At 43.0% G+C, this 22083-nt stretch overlaps 1 protein-coding gene across 2 annotated transcripts; it reads right to left on the bottom strand.

Moving 5' to 3' along the window:
* Window positions 1-1110: 1110 nt before the first annotated feature.
* On the bottom strand, window positions 1111-20942 carry TNFAIP3 (TNF alpha induced protein 3). Of its 2 annotated transcripts, none has more exons than XM_007058071.4 (9): window positions 20706-20942; window positions 15747-16059; window positions 10707-10897; window positions 10269-10416; window positions 9927-10097; window positions 8509-8689; window positions 6133-7046; window positions 4408-4637; window positions 1111-3380 (listed from the first exon to the last, which is right to left on the bottom strand). In XM_007058071.4, exons 2-9 carry the CDS (start codon window positions 16042-16044, stop codon window positions 3111-3113), a joined length of 2403 nt encoding a protein of 800 aa, XP_007058133.2. In that variant the 5' UTR covers window positions 16045-16059; window positions 20706-20942; the 3' UTR covers window positions 1111-3110. The 2 variants fall into 2 exon arrangements, with proteins under 2 accessions (XP_007058133.2, XP_037750791.1); XM_037894863.2 differs by lacking the exon at window positions 20706-20942 and adding an exon at window positions 16938-18331.
* Window positions 20943-22083: the final 1141 nt, after the last annotated feature.

Raw genomic sequence — 22083 nt, 5'->3', positions numbered from 1 at the left:
TTATCTACTAGCATAATATTGCATTACAATGAATTGCCATGTCTGCTGGTGTTTAACCTCAAGGTCACAGCTAACACACTGACCATTCATTTTCCCAGCTTGGCTCACATTAGAATCACTGTGTAGGTAATAGGGCACCCGGGCCTTAACAAAAATAAAAATGACTCCTGTGTGACACCATATTACAGGGATTTATAAAGCTACAAAAGACTGTTTCCAAGCCCGTTCTTTCATAAAAGTGTTACGTTTTTGGTAAGAAAAGAAACCTGGTCAAACTAGGGTTTTTATTTAGTCATCTAACAGCAGAGCTCTTTAGTAGTAGTCAAAAAGGGAGAAACCCCAACTATATTCTTCTCTTGCAATCCAGGAAAGAAGAAATGTAGAAGCCCAAGGAGAAATACTAGGTGCCCAGGCAGAGGTCATCAAGTTTCAGAAGATCAAAATCCCCCCCAAAAAGATTAGGGAAATACCAGGGTGTGTGAAATATATTTGCTCTGTCGTTCCCCCACAACTAGATCACATGAGACAGTGTGTGTGCTCATTTACATAAGAGACATCAGAGTGATATAAACCTTCATGTGACTTTAGAGTTATGAGTAATGGCCCCAGAAAGCTGCAGAGAAAATATCATGGGGATTTAATGCTTTCGGTCGAAAGAACTTCCTTCCTGGCCTGAGAAGTTTCAAGCAACAGGGCTGATGGTTCTTAGCTTTCATTACTCACCATGGGTTCAAGTCCTGCTGAGTGTCCTGAACTCACACAGACTTTAATGAGAACGGAAGTTTTTCAGGATCCACGTCCATAAGGATGTTGTTTGCTTCACATGCAGTATCCTGAAAGGTGTGGAGCTCTTGTTGCAAGACCACTGACTTCAGTAACACTTAAGCATGCTCACCAGCAATAGCACTTTGCTCCTCAAAGGACTGGGCTACATGGTCCAAATTCAGGAAAGCACATTCTTATGTCTTGTTCAGGACTACGCTTCAGGGCATGTTTAACTTTAAGCACATGCTGAATTGCTGTCCTGAATAGAGATGCTTTCCTGGATCAGCGCCTGTGCACCTAACTATATGTTCTTCTCCCACTAATCATGAATGTAAAATATCAAAGTTAATCCTTCAATAATTTATTTCTTTATATTGGAGAATTTTTTTTTGCAGTTATACATTTACTTAGTCGACGTTTGTGAAATTCAATGAGTAAATTATTATACTAAAAAAATTCCTAAAATGTGCAAATTTCAAGTTACATAATTTGAATAATATAAATATCTTAACAGTTTCACATTTATTGTAAAAGTTCACAAATATATATAAAGAAGTTCAGTAACGAGTAGTTTTGGGTTGGACACAGTTGCAAAAGATTCCATTTGAAAAGTAGATCAGAGCAGCTGTTGTGCATGGTGCTTCCTCCAAAATAATAGCAGCAATAAAAGCTGAAAAACTCAGGGATGGGGTGGGATGAAAATCAGAGGAAACAAGGCAAGTTTGCTAGAGAAAGAAATGTAGCTTGAGAAGTGGAGGCCTGAACTCCAGGAGTGAAATCCTGGCCCCACTGAAGTCCATGGCAACGCTCCCTTTGATTTCCAACCTCAAACAGCAGCAACAAAAGCCAGGCCATACCATTCCTGCAAATGTAAATCCAAACCTCACTCTAAAACCAGGAGGGATACAAACTTGCAATCATTAAACATGGACAGCAGCTACAGGAGCCATAAAAGTGGCTACTGTTGTGTACCGTGGAGCTTACTTTTAAAACCTTCCTTACATTTTGGGGTTGGTTACAAAGTAATCTCTAACATATGAAAGAGTAAGCGGCAGAATTGGTCTCTCAGCTGCAGGGCATGGGCTGGATCTCATGAATGATTGTATGTATATATTTTGTCCAGGATACTCTGCCGCTGTAGAAAACCAAGTGTTACAAAAATAAAAAAGTCCTTCAGCTGAACAAACAGATACCCTGGAAGGCATAAAAATATCTGAGCAGCAACTGCAGAGATAATCAGGGCCAAATCCTGAGATGTGTTGTGCCCTTAACTCCCAAAACAGGAGGTGATCGTTCTGACTGCTGCACAAGAGGCGCTTGTCATGTTGCAGGATCAGGCCCTCGATGCCAGAAAAAGGGGGGGGGGCAATAAAATAAGAAAAGAGCAGCTTGCACAGCTCTGACTGCAATGTGCTTCCTCCTACACCAAAGCAGACAGGGTCAGTTTGGCAGCAGCACTGAAACCTAGGGCTGTTTCTCATACCTTGTGGTGGCATTTCCTTCCCTAGGGGATGGGGAGGGGAGTGTTCAGGCCTCCCTTCATGTAAATGCAATTGTAGCTGATGGTCATAGGCTTACTCATTGGGTCCCTATTATTTTTGGGTTTTGGAAAGGAGGTACATTGGTTAAACATGTTGACTGGGAAGGCCGCGAGTTGTCCTTCATTTCTGACTTCTTTCTGCCCAGGGCTCAGCAAACACAGAACCAACCAGAACACTCTACATGCAAGACAGAGCTCTTAGACAAAGGCAACTAAGCAAGCAAAAACAAATTTCTTATCTATGTCCTCACCCCCAGCTTGCACCAGACTCCCCTGGACGAGAATGGAGTCTTCTCAAGAAAGGCCAGCCTCACACTGAGCAAAACACTGACTCAGGCCAATTCAAGAAGCTCTGCATCTCAGACATTGGTTGAACGTTCTTGCACTCTGAATGATCAGTTCTGACAAGGTGCAGAGGAGGTATTAGTGCAGAGGCAAAGTCCTCTGTATTCAAATGCTTTACTTTGCCACAGTATGCACTCTAGGAATTTTAAATCCGAGAGGAGAGGGAGTTTGGAGTCAGCATTATAGCAGATCATTCCTGCAAGATTCCTCTGTGCAGAAAGCAAACTGACTTCTCATTGGACCATGTATGCAGTGTTTGTATTAAGTGGATATTTATTCATACTCATGGACGTAAATATGTACAAAACCAGACAGCTTATTTTCCCCCTAAAGCCATATATATGTCACACGGTTCAAATGGACCGTGCCATGGCTGGCCTCTTAAGTGTTTTGGACATAGCACCATTTCAGCGAGGTAGAAGCAGATGTTGCTTCCTTGCTCTTTGCCAGCACTTCTCTGCTAGCCATACAGCTGTTTGAACCGGTAGCATTCATTGCAGTAGCCATTGCACTTATTATTGCCATAATGATCACAGCCAGTGGCTCGGCAGCGCTGTTTCGGAGGCTCTTCTGCAGCTGGCCCTCTAGGATTCCCAGACTGAACTCGCTGGCACTCCTGACACAGCTCATCGTTTCTGCAGGCTAAGTTGTTCCTACAAGAAGTCGTGGCACACTTTCGCTTTTGGCTCCCCACTGTTGATACCTGTGAGTCTCTGTGTTGCCCAGTTCTCTGTAAAGGTTAAAAAAACAAAACAAAACAAAACCTGTCAGTTGCAATGCTGGCAGCATAAGTGGCTTTTAATTGCTTTGGACGCTGCTATGTTTTGGTATTTAACCACTTCAGGTTTGTTCAGTATACAGTGGCAGCAAGAAGTGCTGCAGCACTATTTACAAGAGCTTTCCAAGAATCTGATTTCCAGAGCACCAGCCTTTTCCATTTCTAGGTAGAGACTTCCTTCTTCTGAGACTACAGTAGAGCACAAAGCTCCAAGCTTGTTATGGGCCAGGATTTATCAGACAGAATCTTAAAAGGCTTTCATTTATTATAAAAAGTTTCCTCCCTGAAAACTCTCTACTTAACACCTCCGCCCCCCCGTTCTCTCCAAAATTAACTAAATAAAGGTGATGCTGGACATTACTAAAGCTGACTAACTGCCTGATGTGGTTTCACAGCTGTGAAGGGGGAGATCTCCAAAAGCACTCAGCATTGGCCCATTTATTCCTAGTGAACTTGATGATAAAACTCCCATACACTTAAATCTGAGCAGAGCTAGGGCAACACTGAACACGGTTGAAAAATCCCCCCCCCTTTGAAATCAATAATCAATACGAAGCAAGGCTAAATCCTATATACAGTAATCTTGATGTGCTGTACTAGATTTTAGAAACTGTGAAGTGACTTGGCTGTGTTGCCACAAAGGAGTGTCAAAGAAAAATCTGTAGCCACTGATGCTGTTCTTCTATGACTGCTCCAAGGCTTTTCATGCTAATGGGACAAAGGCTCTTGTAAGATATTTTGTGGTGTTCATCACCACAGTGTCTGCTGTAGATGTAACATGGGAAAGACTTCCACACCTCCCTGGTTGCTCAGTTCTGGAAGGCAGAGTAGTGACTTACTCAAAATTTTCCTTTTCAGAAAGTGGAGGTGCAGTAATGTGGGGATTTGCTATTCTACAGTTGAAACTGTTCATTAAGATATATTAGGGTGAAGGGTACAGGGTTCAATACTGGGGGAAGATTTCCATAGTTTCACTTACTTCAGATTGTCCCACTAGCTGTTCAGTCCTTATGGCTTCACGGAATCGCTGAGTCTGTGCTTCAATAAAACATTTCTGACAATACCCTTCAAGCATAGTGCTGCCCAGGGTGCCACATTCTCGCCCCAGGCAGGAAATGGTGTTATGGAATGTGGCAGCAGAGGTCCCAGGCTGTCCAGAAGCCGGAGAATTCCTTTGAGACCTTCTCTGATGAAGTAGTGAGGCACTGCCTACCATACAAAGCAAGAAGAGAGAGGTTATTTGAATGAGAACAACACTTTTGATTACAGAAAAGGCAACATAGAATTCTTTGGTCTCCAAAACAAGTCATCTAGCCTCAAGTAGGTATGAGGCCACCCCAAATACTCAGAACAGATTCACCTTTTTTAAGATATATAAATAATGGTGGCTACTAATCTTATTTTTAAATCAGAAGTTGCTGAAACAATTCAATCAAAGTTTGCCTCCTTCTGTACTTTCAAATTAGATCACAGTTGCTAAAAGGACCAGAAGCATAAACATGACCTCACTGAAGTCAAGGGAAATTTTGCTGTTGACTTCAGTGGATCCAGGATTTCATCCCAATATTTCCCTGCAATTTCAGTGGAATGTTAAATAGAAATGGTAGCACAAAGGACCAGCAATGAATGGGTTACATTTCACTGGTTTATTAAAAAGCCTACATATACAGATTGCTGTGGAATACAGTATACACAACTGGAAAAAATTATGTTGTGAATGACCTCTGAAAATAAACTGCTAACACACATAACTGCTACCACATGATCTACCAGAGAGCTTCCATAACTTGAAGGTATGTGAAAAGTTTCAGACTGTACTCCACTAGTGTCATCAATGAGCTATTCTGCAAGACAGATGTATTATTTGCCTTCCTACACTCATCTCTTGGTACTACCCCCGAGAGATCCTTGCTCATTTTAGAGAAGAGTAGTAATGGGTAAAGACTGTATCCTTTGATTTAACTACAGAATATTGCCCATATGAGGGCCTGACTTCACACACAACACAGAACTAATAAAAAATGGTTAAAATAGGCACATTTTAATAATGTAACTTCCCAAACGTGACCACTACTAAAGTGACTGCTGATCTTCTAATATATAACCACTTTTTTTTTTTTTTTTTTTTTTTTTTTTTTACAGAGTCTTTCTTATTTAACTTGCACAGGTAACTTCAATAGCTACATCAAGGATGAATGTGGCCCTTGCATTACTAATGAAACCTGACTTTAGGCAGCGACAATGAAGTTGTATTTGACTGATTCCTACAACTCCTATCACTGTGACATTAAGGCACTTTAATTACAGACAATTCACAGCAAAACACAACTAAAAGTGGTTTATGGGTGAGATTTTTCAATAGCACTCAGAGCTGGCCTAGCTCTCCTTCCACAGTAGTCAATGGGAATTTTACCACAGACTTCAGTAGGAGCAGAACTGGGCCAATCCTGAGTGCTTCTGAAAATCCTACCCTTATCTTGTACCATGGTTTATACAAGAATAAGTGTGTCAAGGATATATTCTCATCTCATTAATGCTGCTGCTCTACACCATTGGTTGGCCCATCCTTGATATTTTTGTATTAGCACCACCTCCTTCCAACGCCTCCTCTCCCCCACAAAAAACTCCCACAAAAACACCCGGTATCTTCAGAGACAATGACCTGAAGCTAAGGTGTTAGGGAACTAAAACTAGCTTCACTTACCATTGTTTTCCCTGTACTCAAAGAAGCATAGAGTGCAAAAGCCTTCATTCTGAGGAGTCCCAAAAAACTTGCAGCCAGGTTTTCTGCACTGGCTACTTCCATTCCTTTCCTCCGAATTGTGAGCAGCCTGAAGCATTACTGCGGAAGGCAGCTCGTTGCTGGGTGCTGCATGACAGGAATGCTGAAGGAGGCTCTGCGATAGCTGTGAAGGGTCAGAGTGAGATCTCTGATGGAATGTAGGCAGGAAGCCAGGATGGGCAATTGACAGCTCTGTAGTCCTTTTGAGACAAGAACTGCAGATGCCATTAAAGGTCCTGTTCGTGTCCTGAAGGCAGATTTTACATGTCACACTGTTTAAATGTCGCAGGTTGTCCAAGTTGTTAGAAGGACTGAGCTGTCTGGAATTGTGGCAGCGTTCACAGAGTCCATTGTGTTGCACATTTAACGTAAAAGGGCAGTTTGGAGTCCTGCATTTCATAGCAGTGGTTTCACTATACAGAAAAAGGCTTGGAGCTGTTGGAGGAGCAGAATGAGGCCCTGTCACTGGCTCCTCAGATAGCCCTCCCCCGGGCTCACAAAACTCAACCCTAGATGAGCCTGCTCCAGTTGTCCGTGGCTTTTCAGATCCTGTTTTGGTGCTTGGTCTCCTTGGTTTATTTCCCTGTTGCCTCTGCTCAAAGCACTCATGACAATAGGGCTGGGTGTTCACAGACATAAAGAAGGGGCAATTGGGAGTTTCACATTTTACCTCTACAAGAGACAGCTGAGGTAAGGACAGTTCCAGTCTATTCCTGGTGGAGGTCTCCCTCGTAATAGGCTCATTGTTCTCTTGCCATTTCTTGTACTCATGCTGGACCAGTTGAAAGTAATCTTCCACCAGATTTATATCTTTGGGTAAGTTGCCTTCATCTAACCTGAAGACCAAATAAGAAAACAAAACAATCAACATGTATATCGGTGTCTGAAAGGGGCAAGGAGTGGGCATGATATTGAATATAAGCAACACTGGACGAGGACATATAAATTTAAGGAGGTAAAGAGATAATTATTACATATCCATATTGCTGAATTAAAAATACATGATGGCAAATTGTAGCTTTGAGTGACATATTTTGAAAGTTAGGTGTCTAGTAAAGTTAAATGGAGCCTTTCACTTCTAAATAGTGGTTTGATACAATCCTAGTTGGTAGTATTCTCAGAATGCTGGCCAATGCAGTTTTCAGCGTTTAGCTGTAGGCACATTACAGCTCATTTGTAATGGAGTAAATTGATGTTAAAAAAACTCCAAACTCTTAGCGGCCACTGAAGTCCAGCACTCCAGGGCTCAGCTCAGAGTAAACTGGGAGTTTTGTAGGACCCACCAGCCCATTTTGCAAACAATTTCCATCTCTAAAGATGTTGATACATATTTTTTAAATGCCTACTCCCATTTTTGCTTTGATATCTAAAACTGGAAACCCTGCTTCTGTGAAATGAGCAGATGGTGGCTCAGAGAAGTTCCTATTTGTCTAGTGTCCACATCACAAAAAAAATACCCCACACTGCAATTATGTTAGAGGCTACAAGTGAGCAGATGTGGAGAAGTGATCCATTCGGTACAGGGTTGAGGCATATGAGCCCAGCAAAACGGGAGAAGTGGTCTTACCACTGCCTACGCTGCACGTGGGTGGGGGATTTTAATTTTCAAGGCGGTCAATCCAGAACCTTTCAGGAGCAGAAAGAACACTTCCTGCACACGGGGACTGGAGTGAAAGGGAGGTTGCAGGGAGTCTCTCCCTCATGCATCTGTTCAGGAAGTGGGCAGAATGTTGCTGTTAGTGTGCCCTCAGAGCAAGGAGGAGGTTAGCACAGCCAAAAGCCCTCTACACCCAAAGGGGCATATCCTAAGCATAAGAGGGTGGGCATGGAGTCAGCCTCCTGCTCCTCCACACTACACCCCTGCAGTGTTCTGCCTGCGGCTGCACTGGACAAGCACAATGCCGGAAGCCAGTGCACTCGGCCACAACAGCTGCACACTTTCCCCAGTGCAATGAATGTGCTTCAAGGCACAATTCAAGGCACAAAAGCTATTTAAACAAGAATGCGAGTTCTCATTTTCAGTCACACCCCTTTACCTACCTGGCAGACAACAGGACTAATTTATTAACTACCTGCTGAAACTAAAGACTGGAAATTGCAGAATTTAAATTTGAGCCTGCTTCAAGCTAACATCTTATGCCACCAAAGGTACATTATTATTAATAGTGACATGATTTCATAATGGTGTATATAAATATGCATGTTGCTGAGAAAGAAAGGAAAGACTGAATACATTATCCTATAAGACTTTTATCAGCAACAACTATAAAGCTGTAGGAAGAGAACACCACTACTCACTTTGCAGCATTAATTAAATGAGTTGTACCATGGTCCCAGCCTTGCACCGGAATCTCTATCACCATCAGGTACTCTTTCAGTAGCTGCTCCTTTCTCATCTCCTCATTGTCCATCAGAAAGTGCACCTTCAAGTCTTCAAACCTGCCTCGTTCACTGCTGACCAGTGGGACAGCCCGGATTTCTGTGTGAAACAAAACGGGTGAGTTTTACCAAATGGGAATAACCGTGAAATATGATAAACAGAATGAAGGGATGATATTTTGCTTACTCTGAAATTCAGCAACAGTGCCTGTAAAGAGCATGCATGATTACATCCCTGTTGCCAAACAGTGCAGATGGAATGAAGATGCTCACAAGGGCATGCCGAGAACCATTTGGGGTTTCAATGTCCTAATACATTTTTTTATACTTAACCTGGATAGGACAGTTTAGTTTCTTGAACCTTATTACAGGACAGTTTCCCAGTATGAATCTAGAAATGTGTTCTCCCATTCACAACAGGGTACACAAAAAACACACGGACAAACACACAGACACAGATGTCACTAACCCCAGCCACATGATGTAGACGAGCCCTAAAAAGTGCTTCCTCTGCTACAGGGCACCCAATTAAAATCAGTGCATTGCAATAAATTTCAATACTCTGCAGCAAAGGCAATGCTTCAGACTGAACCCATCTCTAGCTAGCCATCCACTAAATGGTGCGTTAGTAGCAATAGGTACTGTGGCTCCATATGACGCAACCTTTGATTCCTCTCCAGAAGCCCTAGCACAGCGGTCCCCAAACGTTTTATGTCCCACCCCCCCCCTTATCTGTAATGTAATCTGTCCGTGCCCCCTCCTGGGAGTCGGGACTGGGAGCGGGGCCGGGGGCTGAGGCTGTGCCTGGAGCTGCTGCTGGGGCTGCGACCAAGGCCAATAGCTGCAGCTGGGAGTGGGAGCCGTGGCCGGGAGCAGGGCCAAGGCAGGAAGGCGGGAGCAGGAGATGCGGCCCGGAGCGGGGCCAGGGTCAGCCCAGCATTGAGGCTGGGAACCAAAGCCGGAGACGTGCTCCCTCCCCACCCCCCCCCGCACAGGGGCTGGCCCAGGCCCCACTGTGCCCCCCCAAAAAATGTTCCTCCGCACCCTCCCCCCTCAGGGGGCAAACCCCACAGTTTGGGGACCGTTGCCCTAGCAGGTATATATATATATATCATGTAAACTATTTACATTTTGAAGACTCTGTTGAACATTTAAATAGGAATATATCATTTACATTTGTTGTGTCCATTTTAAATGTAACTCTTGATCAGATTATATTTTAAATGTTTTACTGTCAATAAATGGGGGGGAGGGGGAACGGGGCAGAAAACACACAAATACCAAAAATCATACAAATCCTACATACAGCCCAAGCAGATAATTTGAATACAACATACCTGGCCCACTGTCCTTCAGAGTGACCAGTGATGTGAAATGCATACTGTCATATCCCAGGACAATAGGATATCTATAGCATTCTTCAGCTGGCCAATGGAGAGGCAAGTAAATTCCACCGACGTTCAGTGGGGAAAAGCTTGAACCAGACTCCAAGCTTCTCAGCATTTTATCTATTTAAGGAAAAAACACTGAATATTAATAAGGTCAAATTCCTTTCAACTATGAGACAAGTGTAATGTGTTATTTCTGTGGTTTTAAAACACTGCAACAGAACATTTACAAAGACATATATTTTGCACTTAACATTAAGTCATAAAAGGCAACTGGCATGGAGGACTCACCTGCAAGAACTATGATCGGCCTTCTGAGGATGTTAACAAGGACAAATATATGGATTTCTTCCAGCGCATTGTACTGAAACCCGCTTCGGGCCACTGATGTTTCTGTGGATGTCATTCTGACGAGGTTCTCCCATTCCTCTTCCCAGTTCTGAGGAAAGAATTAAATATTCTTTAGCACCAGCTCACAGACATGTAGATCAAGAACTGGTTGCAGCACAGCATATCAAAACCTGTCTCCAAGCTATTAATCTTTTTCTTTTCTTCCAAAGAAGAAGTTTCTCAAGCTATCTACATAACGATCCTGTTTTTCTTCTTAGGATTGTTGTCATAATTGTCTCTCACCCTATAGTCCCACCCAAGCAAGTAAACATGACCAAGTCTTCGCACTCAAGTTAGCTTACCCCGATGTCATAGCACTATGCAGTCAAGTTAATTTACCCTGGTGTTATAGTGGAGTCCTGTTTCTACAAACTCCTGTGATTTAAGTGTCTCTCGTTGCCAACGAAGCTTAAAGTTGTGCGTATCCACTTCCTTCAGAGCGCTGAACAGTGTTTTCCGCAGGACCAGGTCAACATCTTGAACACCCCACATGTACTGGGATGCAGCATGCAGGAGGCAATTACCATCACCTATGGGAAAGTTACTGGTTACTTTTAAAAAAAACAATTCCTTAAGAAGTAGCAAAAGGAACAACTGACCCATAAAGCACGGTGAACAAATTCCAAGTTATATAGTTCAGACCTGATCCTGAATTCCTCTCAACAGCCTCCACTAGTGGGGTTCCTAAGGTGGAGCTTAGAGCCCCTCTCCTTAGGAAAACCCTGAGGGACGGACGGAGGGGATGCCCAAAACTACCACCCGTTCCCTCCTGAGTTGACTCTCCGCTGGATGCAGGGGGGCAGGCTGTGGCAGGGAGGTATAAATCCCACCTTTCCTGCTCCAATCTGGGTAAACTAGCCCATTATATCTGACACTGATGGGCAAAAGGATGAAAAACTACAATAAATCAACATGAGCTAAATTTTGGGGTTATTTGCAAATGCCTCATACATAACTAAGTTTGTCTTAAAAGGATAAATCAATCATAATTTAAACAAAACTACAAAGCTTAAGAGAACGTATTAAATAAACGCAGTAAACAGAGGGATTTCCTCTACTTCACAAGCATTGTTTACTCTTGTTTAAGATGCAATGTAGAAGACAGGGATTGAAAATACACAGGTCCAGATTTGGGGACTGTGCCAAATGCATAGCCGGGGGGGCCAGTCTAGGGCTCAACTATAATGGATGACACTGCACTGCAAGGCCTTGCATTTTGCTTTGTTATATATGACAGAAGAGTCCTGTCAAGAGGAAAAGCAAAAAGAAAGTAATAAGTGACCTACATGAAACAATCTCTGCTGCTTTTCTAGGGCACCTCTCACCCTAATACTGAAGTGTATTGTTCAATGTCAGGTGTCAGGTAAGTGAAAAATGTCAGAGACTTGTTTCTTTTTGAAAGACAGAATAAAAATGATAAATAAAATAATAATTTGGTCTTCATTTACACACAGCCCCTTCCATTTAAGAATCTCAAAATACCTTACAAACATTGACTGAAGCCTCATAACTCCACGGAGAGGTAGGAAAGTATTATCCCATTTTTCAGAAGGAGAAGCTGAGGTGCTGGGCTGGGGTGGGCAAACTACGGCCTGCGGGCCGCATCTGGTCCCTCAGACCTTTTAATTCAGCCCCCCGGGAGTGGGGTCAGGAGCTTGCCCCGCTCTGCCTGCCTGACGCTCCCAGATGTTCAGGTGGGACCTGCGTGAGGGCATGCATGTTACTGCAGCTGCACAACCCAAATGCGCCATCAGAGCCTGGAACATGTAAGCCCACGTGCCTGCTACTTGTTGGCTTAGGTTATTCTGCTGTTTTAATAGTGTTAATTTTCCATTGTTGAGGATAAAACAAAAAGAGTAGTTGGCCAGGGAATGCCAGCTGCATTGTTTACATTAATCAAAGAGGGTGTGGAAAGGAGGTAAGTTTGGTTTAATTATTGTAATACTTTGTTATGATGGTATATTTATAATTGTAAGTAAGTTTTAATGTTGATTTCCACTAAAATGTATCTTTATTAAATAAAGTGTATTTGAATATATCTGAATTGTTAATTTCATGAGCATTCATGGCCCACCATACAACTTCCATACCCAGATGTGGCCCTCAGGCCAAAAAGTTTGCCCACCCCTGCTCTGGGCAGTTAAGTGACTTACCCAAAGTAAACACAAGAAAGTATGTTAAGAGCTGGGAATAAAACCTGTTTTTAATCCCTCCCCCAAACCTGGGCTTTTAACCACATGCCCCTTCTTTCTCCCCAAGGGTATCCTGAAAGGAAGACACAAAGAAACTATTCTTGGACACCATTGGGATTCACTGTTCACTACAAAGGGACTTAAGTCATCTAAGGACACGAAGACACATTAATTTCCTTGTACTACAACATTGCAAGGAGGTTAACAAAGAACCAAGAATTTGTATTTGTGGTAATTTTTTAAATCTGAAGATACCAACAAGAAATTATTTCAGATTATTTCCAATGTATCAGTTTGTTACATACATTAGGAGCTTTAAACCCCTTCCCATTCTCATGACTGCTGTTCTCCAAAGGCCTAATCAAATCAAAGCCATGCACAAGGTCTTGAGCACTCCATGAATCCTTTGTAAACTTGTAATTGGTTACAGGCTTGCTGAATAATTTTAGGCCTTCTGAATAGGGTGAAATTCATTTTCTGATTTCCTAACCTTCTCTTGCAAAATCTCATTTAAAATGAAACCACATATTTTGGGCTCAGAATCAGGGAAAAATACACAATATTAACTGAAAAGTCTTCTGCCTGAACTAGAAGAAATTTGACATAAAAGTAAGACAAGTAACGCATCCTGTTAAAATTTTCCCTTTGCAAAATCAAAAGCAAAGATAAGATTTTTTTTATTATAGCACTTACTTTCAGTTCTTTATTGAGAACCACCCGTACAAAATTCCCTATACAACACTTGGAATTCCCCAGGGTTAAGTTATTTGACTAGCAATTGAGCAACAGCTATTGTACTTCTTGTTCTGATGTATACACATCTGAACTATGAAGTACATACTGGACTTTCCAAGTGGGTGTGGTTAGGGTGAGCTGGAATGACTGCCTAATCATTATACAAGTGAAATCTCTACAGCCAATAGACACTGGAATTTTTTTTTAAAAAACATGGTTTCAATTTTTATACCTCCTACTCCCTTCCTCATTTACTCCATTCTCATATTCTCAGAGCATACATGGTGAATCACCCAGATATATACTCTTTTGTACATATTAGGTAAAGTTCACGTTACCAAAATCCTAGAAGAAGCATTTGTTTCCTTGGCTCTCAAAAAACTGCAGCTGTAAGGAGTTCTAAAATAGCAAATCCGTCTTTGACTAAAAACTGTCAAATTCACTCTGTACACATCTAAAGGTTAAGTAAATGAACTCCCTTAAAAACGTTGTTTTTATACTATGTGAAAAACTTGTTCCATTCATTAAGACTTAACACTGTTTCCAGGGAAATTAAGGGGTTCCTGCACGCCCCACTCCTACTCTGAAGCATCCTTCCCTCCAACCCACACTGTTTATCTTCTTTGTCCTGAACAGGCCTTGTGTTGTGGTGATTTTGCATAAACCACAGAAGGTAATGAGATGCATTTCTTCTTCCCCAGTGCCTTGCAGTACCAACAGCCCCTACTGACCTGGGAGCAGTGCACTGAACTCAATGCAATTAAAAAAAACAAATAAATCACAGTGTTAACATCCCAGAAATGCCTCTAGTACACACATGTACAAGCGGTAGACAAGTCACATTCTGAAACCATTGCATTATATCCATTTCAAATAATGTCCTCCACTCCTCACCCAATCCAGTAAAATATATTCAGCGGGTGCTGTGCAGTTCCTTGTTATGTTAATAGCAGGATTGGGCCTAAAATGTTTCTATTCATTTCAGGGAGCAATCCACTAGATTATACATTTTCTTAGTTAATCTGTTTGACTGAAATATATTGTGGGTGAGGCAATATATTTTATTGGACTCCCTTGCCTCTCTAATATTCCGGAACCGGCATGGCTACAATTATACTGCATGAAATAGATCGTGTGATACAACACTTGTGACAAGATTACTTATTTAGTGTTTGCAAAATGCTGCAACAAGTGTTAAATGTGGCCTCAGTCCTGCGATGAGCTCCACATGCGTGGACCCCCTGCATCGGCTCACGGAAGCCAGTGGCACTTTGTGCAAGTGGACAATCTATGTGGGGTTCATTGCGGCATCAAGGCTTCTATTACAGACGTATAGACCTATATTGTTTTCTTAGTAGTTGTGTTAGTTACCACTAGACGATGCTTCTATGTTCATGATTATATCTGTATTACTCTTCATAAAATTTCATCATATGTAGGAAGAGTAGCAGTAATGGGACACTGTAGATTTTGAGAAAGAAATATGAATTAGGGGGACTGGGTAGTGTGTATGTATGTCCATATGAAAAGAAATGATTGAGGAACATGCAATATTTCACAGCTCACACTCTCATATCCATTAGAATTTACCGCTAATTAATTTAAATATAAAAGTCTCTTATGCACAAAATCTTTGGACTCTAGCCCCATGATCTACTATATTTGCCCTGTTTTCTTTAGGAGATATTATAAGACACACATTTATAAAACACCTCTCCCAAATCATCCCCAAGGTCCTGAAATAATATAAAATATATTAAAAGCAGCACCACATGCTACTTTTCTTTAACTCTCATTTAAAATCAAGGGGAATTATGCACCTTGCTATACATGTATGTAACTGTCATTAATGACAATCGCAGCTATGCACAAGCAGGGAAAAAAGAAAGCCCTCTTATTCCATAACACAATTCAGCATTAGTTAGCTTAATCAGGGGATGACTCCACAGCCAGAGAGCTAAAGGCTGGAAGTCTAAGACACTCCAACTGATACAGTACTTAGAGTTATACCAAAAAATCACTAACAACTGAGTTCAGCCTGCAAACTACAATGATGAGGGGTCATAGTACTATACTAACTACTAGTACAGAATCAGGTCCTTAGAAGGCATCATGGAAAACGCCAGCATTGTAGGAGTTGAAGTCCTCATCGATAAGGACATATCACTCTACCATACCAAAGATTTATGATATTATTAAACGTCCATGAACCTTTCAACCTGTTGATATATCAGTGACGCACACCGTGCATCCTCAGAGATTAAGAATTGGTTTGGCATATTGTGTTAACAGGATTTTGATTTGTGTTGCTAAGATAAAAAAAAGACACGTTATTTTAATAAAGCAACTACGTTTTTATTTTAGCAATGCAAACTACAAGCCTATTAACACAACGTGCTACATCCTTATGACCCTGTCTTAATACTAGTGGAATGACACACACATAACTTACCATTAGTCTTTAACGGCACAAGTTTCCTAACTTCCCTGCACCAGTTCAGCTTCCTCTGATGTTCCAGTGAGCTCTGGGTGGATCGGTCAATTAAAGCTTTCTGAAGGATCTCCCGAAACTGAGGACAAAACTGGCACATTCTGAACATTTCTACTGTATATCTGTACATCGTTTTAAAGTGATGAATTATTCCATTGGCGGGTTTGACAAGGTCTTCAGGAATTCTCTCCCTAATCTTCACGGCTTTCAGCATATTGCTCAGAGACAAAGCTTGGGGAAGAACTTGTTGGCCAGCCATTTTCTGAGAAGAAACCTGAAGGAAAAAAAGAAAAAAAGACCATTCTTTTAGTCTTACTTAATGTACATCACAGGACTCTTGCTGGTATAAATATTTAGACTGCAAATTCTTTAGGAAGAGATCTTGTCTGCAACTTTGTCTGTAAACCACACAGTCCACAGTGAGCACTATATAATTAATATGAAATCCATACCCAAGAATCTCTTAGCATTACTCAGCTATAGATCCTCAACTACTAATCACAGTCTCTTTACTCTGTCTTCTCTTTAATAAAAAAGAGAATATATTCATAATGAAATTACAGCACTTTTAAAGGAGAAGTTTAAATGAAAGTGGGGTGAAGAGGAGGGGAGATCAAGAGGATGGGAATTTACAACAAGAGCTTTGTCTAATCAGCAATGGAGCAGGGTAATCTCCAGTGAACCTGTTGAACTTTAAGCACACTTTACGCTTTCAACTTGACCATATGCCAGAGAAAACTGATTCTGACCACTTCAGATTTACCCATGAGTAGCAGAGCTTACATAAAGCAATGTGATGTGCAGTGCAAAATTAAAAAGCGCCCAGACATCTAGAATAATTACATGTAATGTTAGCACCCAGCCCAGGCTTATAACTTCATATGATGTTTAAAACTAACAAAGCAGCAAATGAAACATTTCTAACAAGGCGGGCACCCGGTATAGAATAAGGCACCTACATAAGAGGAACATTCCTTAGGTTATGTTAACGCTAGAATTATTGCAGAGGCACATGCATGTGTGCGTGGGGGTGGGGAGGTACGGAATTAGAGGCCCATTATTACTCAATGGTAAATCAGCAGAGCTGAAGAAGCATTTCCACTTCGCTCAAAAACCCCAATATTTTTCCATTGTGGGGCAAGTAATGCTCACCACCATTTGCCCCTTTCCTCATCACACTGGATAGGGCGAGGAGAACATAAATCCATAGATCTGAAAGGCATTTGACTGGGGACCAGACGTCTTACGCTTGTTCTAGGAAAATCAGGTCTTTTCACAGTGTCAGGCTAGAGCCAAGTGTGAACACAGAGTACATCCACGTGCCTGTACTTCCATTGGTTCTCTCAGTGCTCACCCCTATTCAATGTTTTAAAATTAACTTTTTTCTAGGAAAGTAAATGCATATAAACCTTAAATGTTCCAGCACTTGAGAACCCAGCAAGTCTTTTCTCATCAAATGTCTTAAAAGAATATGACACCTATATTGTGATTTCTAATTTTGGGCCAAACAGAGAGGGGCCAATGGCAAATGAAAACCAAACTTCACATCTGTCAGGAAATTGTCCTCTCAAGTGATAAGAACCTGGAGGGGCACAGAGCAAGCAGGGGGAAAGGTATTATAATCTCACAGATACACCAGGAAGGGAACCCCCTATCTGCAGAGGCAGAGATATCCTGCATGGAAGACTGCTCCTCCACATACCTATATTGGCCTCCCTCTACATCTGCCTGGCTCTGGTAGCTGCCATTGTGATAGCTCCCCTGCAGCTGGTCAATAGCTAAAAAGGGAACTGCCTAGCAGTTATTATTGCCCCAAACTGCTCTGCCTAGAGCTGCTTTGTACATCCCCTACCGAGACTCTGTGATGGAAGAGCTCAGTGGGCACGCTTAGAAGAGTTTCTATGGAGTCCTGGGTGGCAGTGGTGGGGTGTCTGATGCTGAAAAAGCTGTATACCCCGTATCTGCTCAACCCGGGGGAGTTCTGTCTGCTGCTCATACAAAAGGGGGTGTGAGATATGGCCATTTGTCAGGGCCATTATGTCTTGGAACATGCAAAGAAGGCACCTTTTATAAGCCAAGACTGCGTATTAAAAACATACACGCTACTGAATGTTTTTATAAAATATATATGTTAACTAACTCATGTCCTGTCTTGTCCATTTCCCCCAGTCCCAAGCATCAGTAGAACTGCACCTATTTTCCAGATCATACAAATTCTTAAAGTTAAGAATGGAATGAGAGAGACAATATAAACAAAATATTAGAACGTCATCAATTTATTATATACTATAATCCCAGCTGCACTTTTCTTTACCCTCTTCAGCAGCTTCCAATCCCTGATCTATCAAACCCTTACGTACGCAAGGAGACTCACTGAGTCAATGGAATTTTTTGCATGAATAAGGACTCCTCACCTGATTATGTGTTGCAAGTTTAGGCCCTGGAAATGGATTTCCAGTATTAAGAAACAATGAAACACCCAGTTTGTTTATCACTAAAGAAGGTGTATTAAATCTATGTGTTATTCAGAACTAGATTTCCACCTCCCCTTTATTCCAAGTGCATCCCCGCCTCCCCCCATTACATGTGAAAGCTGCTGTCTGTGCCGTTTATGATTATTAGTTGTCAATTTAAAAAGAACGATTTTAAAAAAGTGATTAAAATAGTACAATTTAAAAAACAAAACAAAAAGCAGTTTATACCCAGATAAGATAAAGAAACCAAAGCACAGAAAATTCTTCAAGATGTTAAAAAACAAATAAAAAAATCTGATCTAAGTCATTTGTATGAACTCTGTGAAAAGGAGCAACCAAAAATTATTTAAAAATCAGCCTTCGTATTCAATAATACTTTTCATATTTATGTAACTGCACACAGAGCATTGGATGGGACTCAAGAGACCTACGTTGTATGCCTGTCTCTACCTTTGGCCTGCTGAGTGATCTTGGGCCAGTCACATCACCGCTCTGTGCCTCAGTTTCTCCAAATGTAAAATGCGGATAGGATAAGGCTACCAACCAAAGCACTTTGAGATCTACTGATGAAATGTAGTATATAACAGATGGGTATTATTAGGGCAATCTTGCCAGATACTTTAGTACCCTCAAATTTCATTGACTTCAGTGGCGCAGGGATGGTCTTTGTGTGGGCCTTGTACTTTGTATGGCACACTGTCAACGTTTAACAAATAATAACAATTTTAAAAGAATGGGAGGTGAGGGTATTTAACATCTCACACAAGGCAATCAACATCTAGCTGGATCTGGCTTGTTGGTGAACTATGATGGTCTGATTGTGAAAGAAACAAATGGGTGGTTGTGTAATTCACCTAGCAGATTGAGGGGGCATTGTTTCAAGGTGAAAAGTTGGTTAGCATGAGCAGGATTTGTAAACCTAATACAAATATAATAATTTGGCTTTTCAGTACACCAGAGAAACCACAAAAAAGGCCACCCTAGGCCACTGGGTGGCAGGATGTGGGACACCAGGTCCAAACAAGATGGGCTGGTCAACAACTTCAGTACAAGCCTTTTAGGTAATAAGTGTATAAACCAAAAAAAGTAACATCTCTGAATGCTAACTACTGTAACACTGATTTTTTATTAGTTTTTATCCAAATTAATACCAAAAATTATCACTGTTTAATTACAGTTGATATATATCATCTTCATAAAGTATCATAGTACACTTTACAGCAAGTGGTTGAATAAGGAAAGAACACTTTACAGAACTGGGTACAGGTAAACAACCAATTATGCTTCCCTTTCCATGCAAAATTCTTATTAATTTATACTGTGTTCAGTTATCCTGTCTTGCCACAGTTTCCTACCTAGCTCATGAGTGTGATAGGAAGTTTGATTCACTGATATTTATAAAGTACAGTACAAATTAATAAGTGTTTAGCAACTTCTATTCTAGGGGCTCAGATGGAACGTGCTACATAAGTGAAAAGTATTATATATTAATGTACTTTGTAACTAAGACCAGATTCTTACTTTAAAAAGAAATCCGGAACTACTAAGTAATCACAAGGGGGTGTTTTTTTAAAAAATCGCAAACAGAAGGTTAAAACATATGTTTACATACATTATACTTCTGCTGTAAGATTTTAATAGAACAGACCCTGGTTCTGAGTTTGCAGTCCAGCTCTGTACCCCCTACTGGGCAATTTGACATGTGTACATGCAGCTTGTTTTTCTTCAAAATTTCTCACTGCTGGAACCTAGCAATGGTGGGAGCATCAGTTTAGACAACCCACTGGTGTTTTACCCACTGTGTTGTTGAACTCTACCCAGTACAGGCCCAAATGACAGTGGCAACCTGTCTACACTAACACTCCACCAGTGTTATAATGGTGGGAAATTGGAACAAAACTGTTAGCGTAGACAAGACGATAATCGCCAATCCACTTCTCCGCCTCCATCGTTGGTATTCCATAAGCCACCAAATAGTTACACACGGTACGTTTTTAAAACAAGCAGAAGAATAGGTCTTTCATAACTACCTACATGAGCTGTCATCAATAATTATGTAACTTACAACACCACAGCGGTGTGTCAGTGCGTAATTACATGTATACGTGCCCCTGCTTCTGTCTGCTCTCCAAATCCCCTTTCCTCCTCCTATTTACGTGCTGGAATGGCCGGCGAAGTTTTTAAAGTCAAGAACACCCCAAACTATCCGAGATGGGGGCATGAAAACACAGATCTATTAGATCTGCTACAACCTGCTGCCACCGCGCGAGTCCGAGTATTTGCTCGTGTTACCAAACGGCCCTCTGAAGTGGACCCTCCGCCACAGAAACAAGCCACAGATCCACGCCAGGGTCACCCCCAGGGTGCTCCAGGCAAGGCCCGGAGCAGCCATCACGGAGCCGGCAAGCAAAGCCACTATTGCAAAGAGCAGCACAGAGCCCGGTACCTTTCTGCAGTAGGGCTGCTCCAACAGCGCGGCGCGGCGGGTAAAATCCTTCTCAAAACCAATGCGCCAAGGTCCGGGCAGAGCCAAGCTGGTGAGCCATGAATGCCCCGACCAGACGCGGTTGCAAGAGAAGCAGGCTCCTCAGCAGCGTCTGGCTGGGCTTCCCTCAGCCGCCCCCTCCCTGCTGCCGCTGCTGCTGCTGCGCTGGCTATAAACTGGAGTAAAGACTCTTGTTTTTTCCTTTCTATTTTACTAAGCAGAGAAAAAAGCCCCAGCGCAGCGGGGATTTCCACCCCCGCCCCCCGCGCCAGGGACTTTCCGACCTGTGACAAGCCGCCGAACAGCTGCCGCCTTCCTGCGCCGCGGCAGAGCGGCCCCTAGGTGGCGCTGCGCCCGCGGGCCGGCCCCAAGCCCCGCGCCCAGCGCCGCGGCGGCAGATCACACAAGCCCGGCCGCCGCCGCCGGCGCCCCGGCCCGTCCCGCCTGAACCGGAGAAATTCCTCGGCGTTTGCCGCGGGGCTTGCCCGGCGTGAGTCACCGCGGGGCATTTCGGCGCCGGGGCGGTATGTGTTGGGGCGTTATTCCTTCCCCCCTCTCCTCTCCGCACAGCGGCGGCGGGGATCAGTTGGCCCGCGGGCTCCAGCCCTCCCTCGCCTTGCAAAGCGCAGCTGCCCGGCGGGCTCGGGGCCTCCCGCGGCAGCCCCCGCCCCCGGGGCCAGGCTGTGAGCCGGGGCTGGTCCTGCACCCCGCGCAGGCGAGGGCTGAACGGGTGGCCGGGCGGATTTGAGTCCAAACAGGACGCAGTCGTTAATTGCGTGTCAGGCGCCCTGCCGGTGAAACGTGTCCCGACGCTTAGCCCTGGTGTACCCACCAAAATTGTCCCTGCTTTAACAGTGCCCGTGTAAACGGTTCAGCCTTCCCAGGGTGTAGGTAGTGGTAGTAATAGGGATTACACCAGTGCAGGAAGGCACCCTCATACAGGTATAACTGCACCTACACCGGGGCTTGTACTGGCATAACTAACCAGCAAATACACCCATACAAATGTGTCTGTAACTCAGGCCTTATTTGCACCATTAACTACCCAGGGGTGAATAATGTCAGTCTGGTGCCCTAGGTGCCTGTAGCTCTGCCCTCATGGCCCTGCCCTTGCACTGGTGACTCTTCCTCCCACTTAGAGTGGCACTGATCGGGGGGGGCGGCTTTCTTCCCTCCCAGAAAGGCAGGGGGCAGTAACACGGAGCCCTTATCTCTCCCCTGCCAGGAATGACAGTTGTCCCCCCTTTCATGATCAGTGTGGGTTCCCTCTCACCCCCAAGAGAGGTACAGGTGGTGAGGGAGGTTCCCAGTATTTACCCCACCTGCTGGGATTATCTGC

The sequence above is a fragment of the Chelonia mydas genome, chromosome 3 (genome assembly GCF_015237465.2).
Source record: "Chelonia mydas isolate rCheMyd1 chromosome 3, rCheMyd1.pri.v2, whole genome shotgun sequence".
Taxonomy (NCBI): Eukaryota; Metazoa; Chordata; order Testudines; family Cheloniidae; genus Chelonia; species Chelonia mydas.
Note: the sequence above shows the minus strand (reverse complement) of the source record. Positions and strands in the feature narration are given on the sequence as shown.

Coding starts and splice junctions, on each gene's coding strand:
- TNFAIP3 (XM_037894863.2), bottom strand. Junction 8,690..9,926: donor TCTGAAGGACAGTGGGCCAG/GTATGTTGTATT, acceptor TGTTTCACACAG/AAATCCGGGCTGTCCCACTG. Junction 4,638..6,132: donor TGAGTACAGGGAAAACAATG/GTAAGTGAAGCT, acceptor TTTGTATGGTAG/GCAGTGCCTCACTACTTCAT.